This window comes from Nelumbo nucifera, chromosome 2 (genome assembly GCF_055504915.1).
Source record: "Nelumbo nucifera cultivar China Antique chromosome 2, China Antique-T2T, whole genome shotgun sequence".
Taxonomy (NCBI): domain Eukaryota; kingdom Viridiplantae; phylum Streptophyta; class Magnoliopsida; order Proteales; family Nelumbonaceae; genus Nelumbo; species Nelumbo nucifera.
In genome coordinates, this window is record NC_142650.1 from 56,267,824 (window position 1) to 56,287,468 (window position 19,645).

At 38.7% G+C, this 19,645-nt stretch overlaps 1 protein-coding gene across 1 annotated transcript; it reads left to right on the forward strand.

The window, feature by feature from the left end:
• Positions 1 to 7,977: 7,977 nt before the first annotated feature.
• On the forward strand, positions 7,978 to 11,208 carry LOC104586313 (alpha-L-fucosidase 1-like). Its single transcript, XM_010243491.3, has 3 exons — positions 7,978 to 8,889; positions 9,123 to 9,359; positions 10,074 to 11,208. The coding sequence occupies exons 1-3, from the start codon at positions 8,120 to 8,122 to the stop codon at positions 10,834 to 10,836; spliced, it is 1,770 nt and encodes a 589-aa protein (XP_010241793.1). The 5' UTR covers positions 7,978 to 8,119; the 3' UTR covers positions 10,837 to 11,208.
• Positions 11,209 to 19,645: the final 8,437 nt, after the last annotated feature.

A 19,645-nucleotide genomic window follows, 5' to 3' on the forward strand; every position in this document is an offset into this window, starting at 1 on the left:
AAGAACTAATCGAATCATAAATCATTCAAAGAAATAAGGAAATGATAGGTTGGGGATTTAAAAAAAAAATAAATGGCTAATTTAAAATCATTTTCAAAATTAGGTAATAGAACTCTAACGAAGGGGGTAGGTATTTGTTGCAAAGTGAAAATTCAGGTGGTCTTTGTCACAAATAAAAATTCAGGGGAATATTTATCACTGACCCCATAATGCAGGGGGTCTTTGTAATTTAACAAAAAATCAAATATAACTCTATTTAAGCTCACCCCACAACCAAATCAGCTATGAAACTAAATGTAACATCGGCATCTTTTTAACACCAATCCATAGATCGCATGGATCTCCTCTAGATTTAACCATATTGAACTTCAAAGGAAAATGCAAGATTATGAAATAAAGTAAAAGAAACATGATTAATATTTCATTTTATCAAGTACATTAATTTGATTCCCAAGAAAAATTCAGAGAAATAGACAAAAATAAGACTGTATTCTTTCTCTCTCTCTCTAATATTTTTTATATGTTTCTAAATTTCACCGTGCCCAATGGACTTTTCCGGTGTTTATTGAATGTCTTTTTATGAAGAAACTAATTTTGTGGGACTTGTTTTTAATGTACCTATTGCTAGGTCGAAATGATTTTTCTTTTGAATTATACCTCTCTATGGGGATAGCCCCATTTAAATTAAATTCTCGGAGAAGTACGGATAGGTCCAATGTAGATTTCTGAATTTTACTGAAGAGCTATAAACATTCAAAATATTGAAAATCCCTACTCCATATATCAATGCCCGCCCATGAATTGGCATCAATTCCGAACTGGCACCTATCCCATCTGTACTTTGAGCCTAAAAATTCTGACCCTGGGCTGAACCGTCATTCTCCCTTTATTTCTTCATGAATCGACCAACAACAAGACCCCAACACACTATGGTTAGAAGAGTCCCAATAAATGGATCTTGATAATTGGGCACAACTTAACAGGAACCAGGATTCAATCCTCAGTCTAAGATAATAAATTTCAAAACCTTTACTTTTAACACATTAAATGCATCTTCAACACTTAAACATAAACCTGATTAATGTTCATACCATATAATCTATAATTAGTGATGATAACAAATCCATTGTTGAATTAAAATTCTTTTTATCAATAATAATAGTAGTCCTATTATGAAGATTCAAAATTTTGCAACGTATTGACTTCCATTGACCGATATATATTATATCGATAGGCTATCGCAACATGTGAAATATGAACCTTTTGGAATTTTTATCTATTCACAGGGTAGGCAGGTCTAAGACATATCCTATTTTTGAAAAAAAAAAAAAACTAAAAGAAAGCGATATATGTGGTACAAAGTACCGAATCTACCGATACATCCCTTCGTCGTATTGGGGTATATTGGTACTTTGCTTATTACTAAGAAATACAATTTTAAAAAATGCAAAAGACATTCTCTCCACAGACACAGAGTTACATAAGAACACAGAAAAAGGCACCAAACCCTGTGTTGATGGTCTAATGTGTAAACCATGCATCTGATAATTCTTTGATATATTCTGCAACCCACTGGCGTCCTTCGGATGCATGGTTGGCAAGTCGGTACGAGAATGCTATCTATTTTTCTTTTTTCTTGTATACAAGAAAGCTATCCTCTCTGGTCTCTAGGTTCATATTCGTCCTAAAATTGTCTGCATACCACCAAATGCCGCAGGCCCCAAGGAATAAGTGAGTATCCAATTTTCATCTCAACAGTTTCTTTTTTTTTTTTACTTTTTATTATTATGGGTAAGTAGGGTGTACATGAGGTCCACTGGCCATACCACGGAGGGCCTGCAGTTCCACGTGTTTGATCCCATACTTCTTGTTGGGAGGGTGTTAAGTAATCGCCTCAACAACTGGATCATCGGCCATCTGTACCAGTTGGAGCCGAATTGGGATCTGCTCCTCACATAGGATGCCTCACAGGCACATCCCACCATGCATTAAATAATAACACATAAGTATAGAAGATGTTCCCAATGCATGGTGAGATGTACCTATGAGATCGTTGTGAGGCACTCTATGTGAAAACCGGATCAGGTCTCGTTGGAGTCTGGTTGTGATGCCAAGCGTATTGGCTAATTTGACTAACACTTGGCTTTACATCAAATCAGAATGTTCTTCATCTTTTTATTTGTACGTGCACATATGCTGTTTTATTAGTCCTTATAAAAAAAATAGGGGTGCAAATTGGATGGGTATAGATTGGAATTTTATCAAAATTTGAATGAACCTAGCCCGAAGGCCCGTGCCCAAGCATAGCACATACCCATTTCATCATCTAAAACCGGAGTAGAAGACAAAATTTTATCAGAAGATGAATACAGAAATTTAATTCAAATATTTTATGAAAATGTTGATAAGTTTCAGGCTTTCAAGATTAAAATATGTTGACAAGTTCTTCTTCAATCAACCCAACTTGGGTTATTGAAATTTGACCATTCCATGCAGAAGGCCTTGTATTAATTAAATTATCCTGAGTAAGCGGGTAGGGATACAAAATAGACCAAATTTGGCTCGGGAATTCTAAGAGGGGGCCCAAGCCCAGATCTATGATCCTTGACAAAGCCGCATCAAGATGACAAAGCCCTTGTGGAATTTGAATTATAAGCATTAAAAATGAATTACATCATTGGTCCCAATCATCTCAGTTCATCCTGGCCCATCTGATAAATAAGCTTCAAAGTTCAAAACTGCCCCCGGTGATCTGGGCTTATGTGCATTTTGGGCCATCGAGGCCCATATAAATGAAGCTGCTGAAGTAGTGGACTAGTGGGAGATGGAGAAAGTAGGAAGAACTTGAAGCTGAGTAAAAGAAATTAACTACATATGGAGTTTTCAGTGAAACGAAGTATCCAGAAAAAATACCCAGAAGTCAATTACGGTTTGGGTTTAAACTGCAAACAAAACAAATCAAGTCAGGACAATACTTGTTGATTGCTCCCTTTCGCTTCACTTTTGTAAGGCAATGCTTCTTTGAAGCGAATTCGTGTTGTACACACACAAGGGCTACAACTTTGGATTGGGTTGGGTTGAGATTTTGTCAAAATTTTGATGAATCTGAATCCTAAGCTAAGCCCAATTGGGCAACCCAGACTTGCAGCCGGTTGCTTTGGTTGCCAATCCACCTTTAGCCACGTGGCCATTGCCCATTGGCATGGGCCTTGGGTTTAAGAGAATGGATGGTGAAGTCCCTTCGTCTCTCTTAAGAGAAGTGGTAGGAAGCAATAACATTATAAAACCATTGCATACTAGGGGCGAGGATGGATGGTTTGGTTCAGTTTCAAGGCAAAAGGTGGAGCCTATGTAGGGGTTAATTCCAGGTTTCCGGTTCCAATGTCGGTTTTAGGGTCTACCCAATAAATCAATTCCATTCCACAGTTCAAATCCATATCCATGCAGTCCTTCAATCTTAGAGAAAATAAAACATGGTCCACAAATAACCTAAATAATATCACATAATCATCACTAATCCTTGATTCAACTCCATACACATAATTCACCATTCAAACCCATACGCTAAGGTCAAATTGTACATAGGCCGGTTCTACCAAGGCCGATCAAGGCCGGTTCTTCAGATTGGTTCAGGTAGAGCAAATCCCCCTAAAACCTTGGAACTAGTCTGAGTGAGGGTTGGTTCCAAGAATTGGAACCAGATCCTTTCCAAGAACCGAATGGACCAAAACCGGTTCAAAATTGGTTACAATTGGTTTTGGGTGGAATTGATCAATTTGATCACCCTTATTGGATACATCGCCTTGTAGGCATGGTTGGTCCTAAATTAGATATTAGTTTCTGAGCCCAAATACGAAATGATTAACAATGACATCCACTCCAAAGATGTAATGACTAATGACTAAAGAGGTCCCTCCAGCAATACCAATTTTGATGCAAACCAATTTGTGGGACAAGACTGGACTTTTTGAAAGATATACTCTGAGAAAAGTTGTGAAAAAATAAACTTCACATGGATAAAGAGTTGGGTTTGCTGCCAGCTGATATTTTTGCTTTTTCTCTCTATTTTTTTGCTACCATATAACCAATCACTCCAATTCACCTCTCTCTTAACTTTTTTAATTGTTTGAATTCTTTGTAGTTAGGCCGTGTTTGGCATTGATGCCGTTTCAGAAAATGGTGATATATCAGCACCACATTGGAAAAATCGGTGTTCTAAACCACATCTTGGAAATCAATAAGGCATGGTCTGGACATGATGTGGCAGGGATGTGGACTTCCTATAATGGGTACTAGTGCTGAAAACAGATATGGAGCATTGGTACCAAACAGAAGGTGTTGTTGTTGCCCCAGGAAACGTCTTACCTGGCAGCAACGTTTCCAAACAAAAAAATAAAACACTGTTTTTCTGAGAAAACGGTGCTGTATATGCAGCGTTGATGCCAAACATATATCTAGTTTCTTTCACTTCATGGTTCATAACTGTTTTTCCTCAAGGATGTGATTGGTTTGAAGAAAAAGGTGGGGAAACCCCTACCTTTCCCTTCCTTTCTTTACTTTATTTTTTTTATTTTTTTGATTTTTTTTTGAAGGGCTACGCAATGGGATAACCCATCCCCCAACTCATAAACCCCCAACCCAGGTGCAGGCCGGATTCGACCCTAAGTCTCTGTTACAACCAATAGGAAACCTTATCAAATACTGCTTAAAATTCTGAGACCGGATTCTATGCCCACAAGAACCCTGCCCACACCTACGCACAATACACCACCCCCCGTGAATTGGGAACATCTCCCCCTGCATAATACTATGCAGAGGATGAGATGTTCTCCATATGTGACTGCGATATACATGGGCAGGAGATCCAGAGTCTAAAATTCTCTCTCCGATCTCTATTCCTTTTCCTCACCTCTAAACCCTGCCAACTTATGTCGTTGGATTTTTTTTTTTTTTGACTTTTTGTTTCTCACACCTGTGCATGCACCCTTTCAAATGCATGGCTTTCTTGCTTAGTCTATATAGTTCTACTTATGTTTTCTGTATGCCCATAGAGTGGTTTAAAGTTTAAACCCAAGTCACCTAAGAATACCCAAGGTCTAAATATACTCGTTAACCACTAAGCTATCTTAGTTCTTTCGTTAAGGAGTGAAATAAAATAACTTTTATTAACTCAGTGTCTATATGCAATCCAAATAAATAATGCATAGTTATGTTTAATAATTTCAAATTAAAATTAAAAAGAATAATATTTAAAATTAGTATTTTATAAATTAATGAATAAGTGATATATCAATCCACGTTAAAATCAAAAGATAATTTTAATATCAAGAAATATATACAAATAAAATATTAATAATAGAATAATTATTTTACTACTTAAAATTTATAAATTTTCACATGATATGTATCTTAAAATTAATATATATATATATATATATATATATATAACAACAAATTTATTATTTACAAAACATTCAAGAATATAATATTAAATTTAATCTATCAAATCTACTAATGTACATTTATATCATAAATTATTTTTAATTTCAGAAAATTTATAAAAATAAAAATGTTAATAATGGAATGATTATTTTAGTAATTAAAACTTAGAATTTGCATATGATGTGTATCTTAGAAATTTTATGAGATTTGATATATTTTAAGTTGAGATTATATATTTTTATAAATTATTAATTAATATTTTAATTTGTATTTGAGAATTTAATATTTGATTGACTTTTTGTGTTTGTAAAAAAGTAAAGATATTAAAATAGAAAATAATTGATATAATAATTAAAATATAATAGATGCATATGTTTTATATCTTGGACTTTTGATTGATGTATTATTAATAAAATTGTATGATATCTATGCATCTTGTGGTATTAATTGTAATATATTTTTTCATATACACCATTGAAATATATTTTATATCTTTATATATTATTTTTAAATATTAGACCTTAAATTTAGTAGTATTAATATATTTATAGAATTTATATGTATTTCCTTGATATAATCAAGTATTTCCATAGGTGAAGGTTATTGTTTAATATACGAATTATCACATCCAGATGCAGACTTGGCAAAGAAGACTTTTGAAGTCACATCTACCCCCCATAGAATGCGCCCCAAAAAAGTCCCACAACACATCCTAACTGTGTATTGGGAACATCTCCCAATGACAAGTACGGGAGATGTTCTCAATGCACACTGAGAATTGGGAACATTAATTCTATGGAGACCGGATCTGCTGCTCACACCTGGCGCCTCATAGGCGCCTCACACGCACATCCTATCATGCATTGGGAACATCTACCGTACTTATTGGTTATTATTCCCGGGAGATGTTCCCAATGCATGGTGGATGTGCCTGTGAGGCGCCTATTTGTGAGGAGCAGATCCTGTTACAATTCTATGGGGGGCAGCTGTGAACTCCAGACTTCGAGACTGGATCTGCTCCTCACACCGACCTCACATACACATGTTCACGGGAGATGTTCCCAATGCATAGTGGATGTGCCTGTGAGGTGCCCATGTGTGAGGAGCAGATCCCGTTCCCCAGACTTCTTAGGGAATTGGGATATGCTCCTCACATAGGGCGCTCATAATGACTTTACAGGCACATCCCACTGTGCATTGAAAGCATCCCCATAAATAATAACACATAAGGCTGTGTTCGGTAGAGGTGTAAATGAGAATCGAGATAAACTTTACACCCTGGTTTGATTTTGTAGGCATTTGGTAGAGGTGTTAATATACCTCATCAATGGGTATAAGAGTCCATTCTTATCAGTATATTCATCGAAGATTAGTGGAAAGTTTACATTGATAAAATCGATGTAAAACTTTACCTTCCTCTTCCTCTGTCCAATGGTTACCTCGTGTCTCCTTTGTCCAATGGCTGCATCTCTTTGTTTGATTGAAGAAGAGAGTGAACCAGCTTTGGCGTATCAGTGAGCGGTGAGCGTATTAGAGTTCGATCGAAGAAGAGAGTATCAGTGAGCGGTGAGCGGTGAGCGGCAACGAGGTATCAAAGTTTCGTCCAGAGAGTGAACCAGCTCCAACATATCAGTGAGCGGTGAGCGTATAAGAGTTTGATCGAAGAAGAGAGTATCAATGAGTGGTGAGTAGTGACAACATATTAGAGTTTTGTCCAGACACAATTCCGACGTATCAGAGTTCCGGTGGCAGTGAGCGACATATCAGTGTATGATCAGTGTAAATTTACACCTTAGAAAACCAAACATGACTGATCGATGTAAATTTTCAAAATCAATCGGCCCCAATTTCTATCATTACTAAACTAGTTCACATTTTTCCATAATGTAACCTCAAGTGCAGCTAAGTACGGGAGATATTCCCAATGGACAGTAGGATGTGCCTGTGAGGTTTGTGCGAGGCACAGATCTGGTCTCCTTAGGATATGCTGCCAGTGTGTCATGAATGTTGAAACTTGACAATAACCCCCTTTGGCCTTCACCCTCCCAAATTCATATATGCGCCTCAGCATATCTCAAGTCCCAACCATGTAGGGGAGAGTGGGAGATATTCCCAATGCACGCTGAAATGTGCATGTGGGGTGCTTGTGATGGGCAAATGTGGATATCGGATTACTTACCAATAAAACACATTCCAACCCTCTACCAATAACATTTACCACCCCACATATCATATATGGCGCGGGTCTCACTTCGGTTTGAGATGAAGTTGGTACTTGATAGAGGGTTGGAACGTGATGGGATCTGCTTCTTACAAATGAGCGCCTCACAGACATATTCATGAAAATGTTCCCATTGCAGGGTAGGATGTGCCTGTGAGGCGCCAATGAAGCGCCAGATGTAAGGAGCATATCTGATCTGGTCTCGGTTGGTTGGCAGAAAATCCCCAATTCGCAGATGTGATCTCCACCCTCCCTCCCTGTGACTATAGAAAGGGCAGACCGGCAGAGGGCTATTCCATATTTACTGTGTACTTGTATCGGCTAAAGCTAAGCTACCCCTCCAGCCCTCCTGCTCTTGAAGTCTTGAACAGAGAGCACCCAGTCCAGACAGCCAAAGTCTTTTATTTTTATTTTTTTTTCTTTCGTTAAAAGCCGATCACTCTCAGTGACTTGTTGATGCTGATGCTCGAACAACGCTGCAAACATCCTTTCTCCCTTCCTCTTTCTCCTTTGTGCATGAGCATATCCCTGTCTAATTCAGCCCCAATTACCATGAAGAAAGGCAGTATTGGAGAACCCATCGTCCAAATCTGCAAAATTAGGGAACCCATCTCCGAATATGTTCATCTCATGCTCTTCTTCCTGCTATTGACCTTCCTCACAGTCACAGCGGCCACAACCACGACCACGATGACCACCGCCAAAACAACAACGACGACGACGACGACGACGACAAGTGCTCCTTTTTCTTCTTCTGACAAAAGATACCTTCCTCCTCTTCCTATTTTGCCCATCCCCTCGGCTCCCCAGCTTTCATGGCAACTGGGGGACATGGCTCTCTTCCTCCATTTTGGCACCAACACTTTCACTGATTCTGAATGGGGTACCGGTCACGCCAATCCCTCCATCTTCAACCCAACCCGCCTCGACGCCCGCCAATGGGTCCGCGTCGCCAAGGATGCTGGCTTCTCCCGCGTAATTCTCACTGCCAAGCACCATGATGGCTTCTGTCTCTGGCCCTCCTCCTACACCGATTACTCTGTTCGGTCCAGCCCCTGGAAGAACGGCACCGGTGACGTTCTGGCTGAATTAGCTGACGCCGCGAGGGAAGCAGGTATTGGATTGGGCGTCTATCTCTCACCCTGGGATCGTCACGAGACATCTTACAGGAAGACTTTGGAGTACAACGAATTTTATATGGGGCAGATGTCTGAATTACTCACCAGGTAAGGAGGATTATTGTTTAATTGTGAATTATGTAAAATGGTTTCCTTTAAAGGAGTTATTTGGTTCAATCTGTTTTCAACTGATGTCATTTGGTTGACTTTACTTTTGGAGAACTATTCATCTTGATCACTTTAGTCCTCTAGATTCCGGATTATTTCATTTAATTCGTAGACATTTTGAAACTACTTGTTTTGGAAAAGCATAAGCATAATTAATGTCGAGATTGATTCAGATATGGGGAGATTAAGGAAGTGTGGTTGGATGGTGCTAAAGGGGAAGGAGAGAAGGACATGGAATACTTCTTTGATTGTTGGTTTAGCTTCATTCATCAACTCCAGCCTGGGGCTGTCATATTCTCTGATGCTGGTCCTGACACCAGGTGGGTTGGGGATGAGGCTGGTGTTGCTGGTTCTACTTGCTGGTCCCTATTCAATCGAAGTTCTGCCAAGATTGGTGACACTGATCCCCAGTGAGTTCTGTTTTCTTCTTTTTTCATACTTGACATTCTCATGTTCTCAAGGTAGAAATTGTTTGGTTTTCTTTGCACTTGAACATAAGATAATTTATTTCTGACAATATAGGCTGGAAGACCATGATAACCTTATAATTTATAACTATATTAGTTTTCTTTGGATCCTTCAATATAAGTCTCATATGCTGGTAGCCAGACTTTACTTCCATATCTGACTGCAGAAGTTCTTTTGATATGTACATTATGATCACAACACTAGTCTCAAAAGTTTATTCTACCCCAGAACGATAGCTTGGCTTGCCAAGGTCTCCAATTACTGTTCCAGATTTTGCCTACTGAACTAATAGTCTTGAGCAACAGGACAGTTTATCCATATGATTAATCTGGTGCTTTAATTCACTAGTTTCATAAAACAAAGTTTGAGAACATAGTGTCTTTGATATCTTAATTTCATTTGAGAAAGCATATGTGGCTTTACTTTTTTTAGTTTTGGAACTCCACCTCCTTTCAGATCTCAGTGGTATCTGATAAATTAACACTAGTTTTATAGGGTTGCAATTAAGCAAGGATTGTCCTTGAGATCTCAATAATTCAGAAATTATTCTCTGTTAGTTGTGTTCATTCAGGAAGTTAAAATCTTTGATTAATTAACAAGTCATTTTGAAACAATAGGAGCTTGAGTTTGTTACCATTACATTATATGTTCAACAGGTATTTACGTGGAGGAGATCCATTTGGGCATGATTGGGTTCCTGCAGAGTGTGATGTGTCTATCAGGCCTGGTTGGTTTTGGCATGCTTCAGAGGTCCCAAAATCTGCAATTACTTTGCTTGACATTTACTACAAGTCTGTAGGACGGAATTGTCTCTGGTTATTAAATATCCCACCAAATTCATCAGGCTTGATATCAGATGAAGATGTTCAAGTGCTTCAAGAATTTAACAGACTACGACAAACCATATTCTCCCATAACTTAGCTAAGAATGCTATTGTTAATGCCAGTAGCACCCGGGGAGGTTTTGGTGATTCTCAGTTTGGTCCACTCCATGTTCTTGAAGAAAGTATTTACACTTACTGGGCTCCTGAGGAAGACCGTTCTGATTGGATAATATACCTTGACTTGGGGGAAATAGTACCATTCAACATGATCCAAGTTCAGGAGCCAATTCACATGGGCCAGCGGATAATGGCATTCCATCTTGATGTTCAGACTGGAGACGGGGAGTGGCAGACAGTAATAAATGGCACTACCGTGGGATATCGGAGGCTGCTTCTGTTTCCAAGAGTTCAATCACAGTGGCTGAGGTTTGTCATTGATAAGTCCCGGGCAGAGCCACTGATTTCGTTTCTGGGGATTTACCTAGACCCGTTTTCGGTTGTGAATGATGCATCTAATACAAGCTCACCACCATTCAATGGTAGCCATGTTGTTCAATTGACAGCTTACAATCATTCTCTCATTTCCACAACTTAGCTTCTGAGTTGGAAGTTCCCTTGAACATGGGAAATCCCAAATAGAATGCTTGTTTTTGCCAATCATCATATAGACTGGATGGCTGTTTCCTCATGATGTCAGAAAATGATAGTTTTCTTTGCCTCGGGGGTGAATATGGAGTAATATTACTTGATTCCAAACCATTAGTTGCAGCAAGATTGCGTTGCTATCTGTTCATTGCTCAGAGGTCGTGGATTTGTACAGACATTTGTTGATCATTCCTGGGAAGGCAGTACCCTTGTAGTAGTATTTGTTCTTTTCTAATTAAAAAAAAAAATCCTCAGCACACTGTAAATAGAACCAAACTTCTATTCCTCTTGCTTATTACCTTTTTCCAGTAATTTTCCTAGCTTATAGACACTTGTTCTGCTAAGTTTATCTATGGTTATCGTTTAGCTTTCTTTCAGCACGTGGCCAGTCATCTTTGAGGATTTCTGAAATTTTTTTTTTCATCTTTGGTTTGGGTAACTTTGAATTCTTGATTGTGAGTTCTAAGCAAGGTTCAAAGTATCGATTTCGTATCAGTACTTAAAAATGGTCAAAATTTTATTTTATTTTTTTCACATTTTGGTTTTTTGGGAAACTTTTAGCATGTTTTTTATTATTAAAAAAATTGAGCTTTTAGCAAACTTTGAACCATGGTTCTAAGTTCATGGTCTAACCAACTTCGGCCAAATGTTTGCATATTGGGCTCTATTTGTTTCTCTTCAAGGGGTTGTAACAGAAATTTTTTCAATGTTTAAAGTGCCAGCTAACACTTTTGGCCCTTCTATGGCCAAAACTATGTTTCTTTCTATCCCTTCTGACTGGTTATAAATGTAGACTTGTGTTTCCCCCAGATTACTCAATCTTGTCGGCATTCAACAATGTGAATATACACTTAGATAAGATGTTTATATATGCATCAGCACTGCTTTCATAGCAAATTTTCCATACAAGGTATCCGTCAATTCCAGATCAGCCCTATGGTCCTCCAGATTTATTGCCAGAAAAAGGTGCCAGTCAGGTAAAACATTTGAGAGAACAGTTTTTTTTTTCTTCTTAAGGGCACTAATGGAATGGAGAATTTTATAGATGTCATTAATGAAAGTGTCCGACAGGACAAAAGGCAATCATAGAAATGCTGACCTCTGAAAGTTCCAGGTCCCAATGGATTGAAACCAGTCATGCACTATTCTATCAAAATTTTTGGGAAAATTTCTTATTAATACTCTGTTCAGTGATAATTTGGTTTGTAAACTTTAAAATGCGATAATTCAGTATTGAACTTTAAAATGTGACAATCCAGTATCTAAATTTTTAAAATATGATAATTTAGTACTTGTCGTTAATGAGTAGTTAAGTGACATTTGAAAAGTCAAAAATGCCTTAAGAATATCATCTATTCTCTTTGTCAATTATCCAAACATTGACAATAAAAGGAATAGTCCCAAATTTTAGATTCTTCTAAACAGTCAACTTTTTTTAATAGAAGTTAGAATTTGGGACTGTTCATTTTATTGTCAATGTTTGGATGGTTGATAAAGAGAATTAGATGGCATCTTAGGGCATTTTTGATTTTTCAAATGTCACTTAACGACTGATTAACGGATTGTCACATTTTGGAAGTTCAAGTACTGAATTGTCACATTTTAAAGTTCAGGGACCAAATTGTCACTCGAGCCAAAGTACAGGGTGATCTTGGTAGTGAAAGCTTTCAGATAAATGCTAATAAATATAAATAATACTTTTTTACCCTCTTTCTAATAGTAAAAGAAAATAAATCCCTAAAGCCTGGATCAATTTAGACCAATAGGTCTTTGTGACGTGCTATACATATTTACTGTAAGAATTTTAGTGGTGAGGATCGAATTGAGAGAAACAAATGGGTATCTCCATTCTAAAGTGTCTTTGTCGTGGGCCATCAAATTTAAGATAACATTCTAACTGCTCATGAAATAAATAGTGCAATGGAAAGGAAAAAAAAATGTATTTTGTTGAAATGTAGATAAAGAGAAAGCCCACAGTAGGTTGGAATTGGGGTTTAAAATAAAATGATAAATTGGATAATAAAATGTTTACAAAAGTTATATATCAAGTTCTAGTAAATGGATGAACCCTTTAACTCAATTTAGGGAATTAGGCAAGAAGACTCCTTACCTACTTTTTGTAATTTGTGCGGAGACCCTAATGAGAAGGGGAAACTCATATGAGTGAAAATATAAAAAAGGGGATTAGAATTCCAATTTTGCAATAGATGACTATCCTTTGCTAAGGCAGCTCTCCTAAATTACAATAAATCAACCCTAAGAAATACTGTACAAATGCCCCACATAAATGTTCAAAGATGTTATCGAGGTGAATTAAAATTCTTTTAGGAACACCAAGGACACATATTTGGGGCCACCTTTGAAGATGTGTTGATAAAGGTAAGAGAAAGACTAGTGGGTTGGAAAGCTAAATCTCTGTCCATAGCTGATAATATTAATAAAATTGGTTACAAGTGCAATGCCTCAATATTTAATGAGATGCAACTCCCCAATAAAAACTAAGGAAAAAGTAAGGAAACCTTTACAAATCTTATATAAGTTTCCCTATATTTCCCTTCCTTTCCCTATCTTTTTCTTCAAATTAAACATAGCCTTAGACTCAGTTTGGGATCCGGTTGTAAAAAAGATAAAGTGTAAACTTGCAAGCTAGAAGAAGGTTACTTGTCAAAAGGAAAAAAGATCACCTTTGTCAAGACTGTTTTATGATATCAAACCTTCTGACGTATTTTATGTCTCTATTTAAAGCCCTAGCTTCTGTTTAAGCAACATAGAAAATCTTGGAAGGGATTTTCTTTGGGGAGGTAAGAAGGTAGAGAGGAAGTTTCATCTGGTTGCTTGGGATGAATTTGTAAGCCTAAACATCAAGGGGATTGGTATAAGTAGGGCTGTCAATTGAACAGGATTTCATCCAATCCGATGCAATCCAATGCGAGTCCATTACAAATGGATCTGGTCCAATCCAATTCAATGTATTGGACTGGTTCAATTCAATGTATGGACTGTCCAATCTGTTCAAGTTTGTTTTAATGTAGATTGGTTCTACCCCAAACTTGGTCCATTGAAACCTTTATACTTATCTTCTATTAATGGGCCAGATATTGGCTCAATCCAACCCAATCCAATATAAATTTATAATAAATGGATTAGGTCCAATCCAATCCAATAAATACTTTGGTCCATTAAGCCTGGATTGGTCCGATTCAATATGTTTTGTTGGCCCGTTTGACCCATCCAATTTGATTTTGGCTTGGATGGGGTCCAATCCAAAACCGGTCCATTGACACCCCTAAAGCAGGTTAATGTGGCTCTTGTATTTCTCCAAATGACTTTGGAGGTTTTCTATTGAAAGCGAGGAGCTTTAGAGGATTTTGATTAAAAATAAATATGGGGAATCAGGCCAACCCATAGAACCCTATGGGCATAGGTTTGTGGAAAGAAATCATGCATAACAGGGAATTGTTTTTCAAACATTGCTCTGATGAAAGAACTCCTGTTCTAGAAAGACCATTTGTGGAGAGTGGAGACAATCCCTTGTAAATCTCTTTCCCTACTAGTTTTGCTTTGGCTGAGAACAAGAATGCCCAAGTTTGTGGTTATTTTGAGGAGGGGGAAAACTAGATAATCTAGATCTTGAGTCTTAGAAGAAGTGTAAATGATTGTGATATTGATTCCTTAACAACCTTGTTGCAATCTTTGGAGCAGATTAAGCCCCAACCAAGGCTGGAAAACAGGATTTGGTGGCCCTATACTAAGACTGGAACTTTTGCAGTCAAATCTATGGCCCATAGCCTATTGAGAGTGGATGTAGCATGGTTTTAAAAAATGACCCAAAATGGAATCGTTCTGGCCATCAGTTTTTGGGTCGGCGGTTTGACTGTCCGGTTTGAACAGATGGGTCCGTCTTGACAAAAAAATTTAAAAATAATTCAAAATAAAAAATGGTCAAAACTGTTGAACAGGTAGACAGTTCGATCGCCCGAATCAATGAATCATTGACTGATTCAACGGTTTTGACCAGAAATCAAGTTTGGGGTAAAACGGAACCAGTTGCCTGAATGATTCCTGGGCCGAACGATCCGACCGTCCGAATCAACAGCTGTTCTAAAACCATAGGATCCGTCGTCCAGATCAACAGCGGTTCTGGATTTAGATTTGAAAGTAGAAAATCCCTTAAAATGTGACTATCTTCATTTGAATAGCTATCAAAGGAAAAAGTCGCTACTATAGATGTTCTGAGAAGGAAAAGCATGTGTATTGTTAATTAGTGTTGTTGATGTTACATGGATGAGGAGAATATCCAACCCCTGTTGAACTGTTTTTTCGCGTCTTGTGACCTAGGTGTCTCCCCCTGACATTGAGGCCCTAATAACTTGTTGGAAGTTATAAGCTTTCAGTAATTTGTAATTAGTTAGGGCTTGTGGCAAGAAAGGAATGGTTGAGCCTTTGTAATTGTACTCCTTCCAAACTGAGCTTATGTGTTGACGATACTCTTCTGCATTACTATGCGCTGATATTGCAAGCCCATCATCTTACAACAATAAGATTGAAAAAACCCTCTAAAAAAATCAGAGCAATGTGTAATTTTCGTACATGTTTTCCTTTGTACCCCTATTTTATTATGAATCTTAAGGAAATTACCACCTTTCAAAAAAAGGGAAAAACCAAATATATACAGTGCAAATATAAGGTTTGAAAATATGGTATACAAGGTTTTGTATTTTACATATTTGTGTTTGTGCTCTTCCCAAATTAACAGTTTTGACCCTAACATCTGTTTGAACAAATTTAATTAAAAGAAAATAAAATAGAAATATCATTTTTGCCATGGCAAAATGTGGGCATCCACTCCATTTGTTCAGTTTTGTTCTCCATTTAATGGAAGTGATAAGGGTGCTTTTGGAATAAACAACCATGGGCCCATATCCCATGTCCTTAAACATTTTTCCATTTGGTTTAGATGGTCAGTATGACCATTTCAGAGGGGGAATACAAACGGTTTTTAACATAAGGTCAATTAAGTAAATCAGTTACAAACTATAGTGGGTGTTTTAGAAAAACACAAAGTAAAGTATAGGGTAGGTTTTGGTAAATTAATGAAGTTATGATTGTGTTTTGATAAAGGGTTCAATTGGAATTATAAAAGTGGTAGTCAATCAGGTGTTATTTATCAAAATTCATGATTGGTCAAAACTCTTCCCATACCATATCTTTTCCGTATCATAGATTTTCCTTTTGATAAATATCCCTAAAAATAAATACCTCGCCAAAAATATATATTTTTTTAAGCTCAACTAAAAAGGAAATGCATCATGGCTGTGAGAGAATCTTTAAGGTTGTGTTTGGTTTGAAGAAAAAAGTAAGGAAAGGAAGGAAAAGGTGGAGAACCAAACTTAGCCTAAAAGAAGAAGTAACATCTAAAAGGGGTTGAATGGTCCATAGGATAGGGAGAAGAAATAAACTCATAAGCTGCTCATTCTAGAGATAGATAGCAAAGAAGTGATGTAAACATGGATCTTAACATCAAAGAGTTAATAGACAAAAATAATAAAAAAATGGAATGAAAATATGGAGCTAAGAGATCTAGGTGATGTTTAGCATCGATGTTGATTTCCCATAAATCAGTACCACAACGGATCTGATGGTGCGCAATCCGGTCACTCCTAGTTGGCACTTGTGTGGCTCCTGAAAGGTACCTGAGATGGAGAAGATGAGGGATTCCCGGGGGCTTGCCCGGCGGGAACACTCCGACGCTTAAGTTAGAGTTCTGTGAAAAATGCAAAGAGAGGAAGAAGGCTAAGAGTGCAGATAGCGCGAGTATCAGAAAGTTACCTCTGTCCTTTGGGATTGGGCTACTTATAACAGAACTCTATCGAATCAAGCCCACCTGCCTCTGATAGGGCAGGTATAACCGCCACTGTCGTCTTGTCGCAGCCGTTACAGCCAGGGCTAAGGTGGCATGCGCGGAGCCGTCGTTGCAGGGTACATACCTGTCAGGTGTAAGACACCTTCTAAAGGTGGCGGGCACAACACTGTCTGATGAGAGACATGGTTGCAGTCTCCAGGTTTGTTAGGTACGGTGGTCGAGCAGGAGACCTTCCTGTGATGTGTCGAACTGCTCTTCTCCGAGCTACCCTACAATTGGCGAGCTGCCTGTGGCAAGCTACATCGAGCTATCTGGCCCGAGGTGTCTCTACATCGGGGTATCTAGAGGTGGATTGGGGTGTTCCTGTTTAGGAGTGGCCTAAAATCCACTAGGAGGAGCTCGGGCATTAGGAAAGGTCAAGGGGCCCCGAGCTCGGAGGTAGCTCGGGGCGCCTCAGCCTTGGGAAGGAGGTGCAAGCCTGGCGGCTCTCGGCGAGTAGTCTAACCCACCGAGTTGCTAGACTAAACTCGGTGAGCTCTTCCCACCGAGTTGCAGTTGCGCTTGCTGTGCTGTCATGCTGAGTCATCGCTTGAGCAAGGTCATACCCACGTGTACCCGTGCTATGAGGTCGGGCCAAATCACCCTCCATCAGGATCCACATCATAAATTGAAGAATCAGTGATTTTTTTTCTTGTTTGATTGATTGATTATGCCATTTTGTAGGAAATCAGCAAAAAATCGATCCCTGAAATCCGCTTGGGCAAGGAACCACCACATTCAATGATTCCCCAATTTTTAGGCGATTCCGATTTTTGTTGGATGAGGGATGGCATCCTATGTGGCAGAGGCGAGAAGGTGTTCTAATGCTTCAATGAAAAATAATCACTCTTGAAAATTGAAAGCTAAATTACTGTAGCCGAAGTAGCAGAAAAGAGAAGAAGAAGAAGAAGAGATGCAGGAATGTCGAACTCTCTCCTCAGTCGACAGTACTATTATTTATATTATGGTGTAGTACAATGATACAGGAAGTTACTAGAATGCCCCTGATTAGTGATGGGACACCCATACAACTTAAAACATTAAACAGGATTAGGCCCATTAACAAAGGCCCAGTACAGGACAACTTAAACTTAAGTATAGGCTAATAAGAACTCTTATCAGCCGAATACTCATACATACAAAGACTTCAATCCAACACTCCCCCTCAAGCTAAGCATGGATATCAATCATGTTTAGCTTGCCAAGCATGTCCCTAAACTTTGCTACTGCCAGCCCTTTAGTCAGTACATCCGCAATTTGCATCTCAGATGGAGTATACGGCACACAGAGTTCACCCGAGACAATTCTTTCTCTAACAAAGTGCCGATCAATCTCAATATGTTTTTTCCTGTCATGCTGCACGGGATTGTTGGCAGTGTTGATGGCAGCTTTATTGTCACAATACAGCCTGAGAAGACTTTCAGCCTTAATGCCAAGTTCATTAAGAAGAGTTCTGAGCCATAAGAGTTCAGCAACCCCGTGGGCCATAGCTCGATACTCTGCTTCTGCACTTGATCTAGCCACTACATTCTGCTTCTTACTGCGCCATGTGACCAGGTTTCCTCCCACAAATGTACAGTAACCCGAGGTTGACTTCCTGTCTCCAACAAACCCAGCCCAATCTGCATCAGCGTAGGCTTCAATTTCAATTCTATTGTTTTTCCTGAAGAGAATTCCCTTCCCTGGGCAAGTCTTCAAGTACCTGAGAATCCTTTCAACTGCTTTCATATGAGGAATCTTTGGAGAGTGCATAAATTGACTGACAACATGCACAGCATAAGTAATATCTGGCCGAGTGAGGGATAAGTATATTAGCTTCCCTACCAATTTTTGGTATCTCTCTTTATCATAGTAGTCCTCCCCTACTGATTCCTGCAGGCCATGGTTCTGTTCCATTGGAGTATCTGCTGGCCTACACCCCATCATGCCTGTTTCCTCTAGGAGGTCAAGAACATACTTCCGCTGACATATGTAGATTCCCTCTCTTGACCTGGCAACTTTAATCCCAAGAAAATATCTCAAATGACCCAAGTCTTTGATCTCAAATTCAGAAGCTAGAAACTCCTTCAGTCTTTTTATCTCTTCCAAGTCATTCCCGGTAATTACCATATCATCCACATAAACAATGAGTGCAGTAAGTTTGCTATCCTGTCTCCTTATGAACAAGGTATGGTCTGCACCACTCTGAGTGTACCCCACTTTCTTCATGGCCCCACAGAGTCTCTCAAACCATGCACGGGGAGATTGCTTCAACCCATATAATGCTTTCCTCAATTTGCACACCTTTCTACTAAAGTCATAGCCAGGTGGAGGTTCCATAAATACCTCTTCATGAAGGTCACCATTTAAGAAGGCATTCTTCACATCCAGCTGATTAAGTTCCCATGAAAAATTTGCTGCTAGTGACAATAGAACCCGAATTGTGTTGAGCTTTGCTACCGGGGCAAAGGTTTCTTTGTAGTCAATCCCTTCTTTCTGAGTAAACCCCTTTGCCATAAGTCTGGCCTTGTACCTTTCAATGGACCCGTCCTCCCTGTGCTTTACAGTAAACACCCACTTGCACCCAACAGTGGTCTTCCCCTCTGGCAGATCCACTAATTCCCAAGTTCTTGCTTTCATTAGGGCTTTCATCTCTTCATTCATAGCTTCTTTTCACCTTGGATCAGACACAGCCTCTGAGTACCTAGAAGGAACACGCACAGAGGAAAGAGCAGACACAAAGGAGTGATAGGCAGGAGATAAATGTGAATAAGAAACAAAATCAGCAATAGGGTGCCGGGTGGTGCAAGAGCGGATAGGCTTACGGAGAGCAATAGGAAGATCCAAATCAGAAGTATGAGAGTTGAAATTACCTTGG

Bases quoted from the DNA above. Each gene is read 5' to 3' on its own strand.
- LOC104586313 (XM_010243491.3), top strand. From the start codon at position 8,120: ATGCTGATGCTCGAACAACGCTGCAAACATCCTTTCTCCCTTCCTCTT. The intron at 8,890-9,122 runs GTAAGGAGGATT...AGATTGATTCAG, and splicing joins ATGTCTGAATTACTCACCAG to ATATGGGGAGATTAAGGAAG. The intron at 9,360-10,073 runs GTGAGTTCTGTT...TATGTTCAACAG, and splicing joins ATTGGTGACACTGATCCCCA to GTATTTACGTGGAGGAGATC.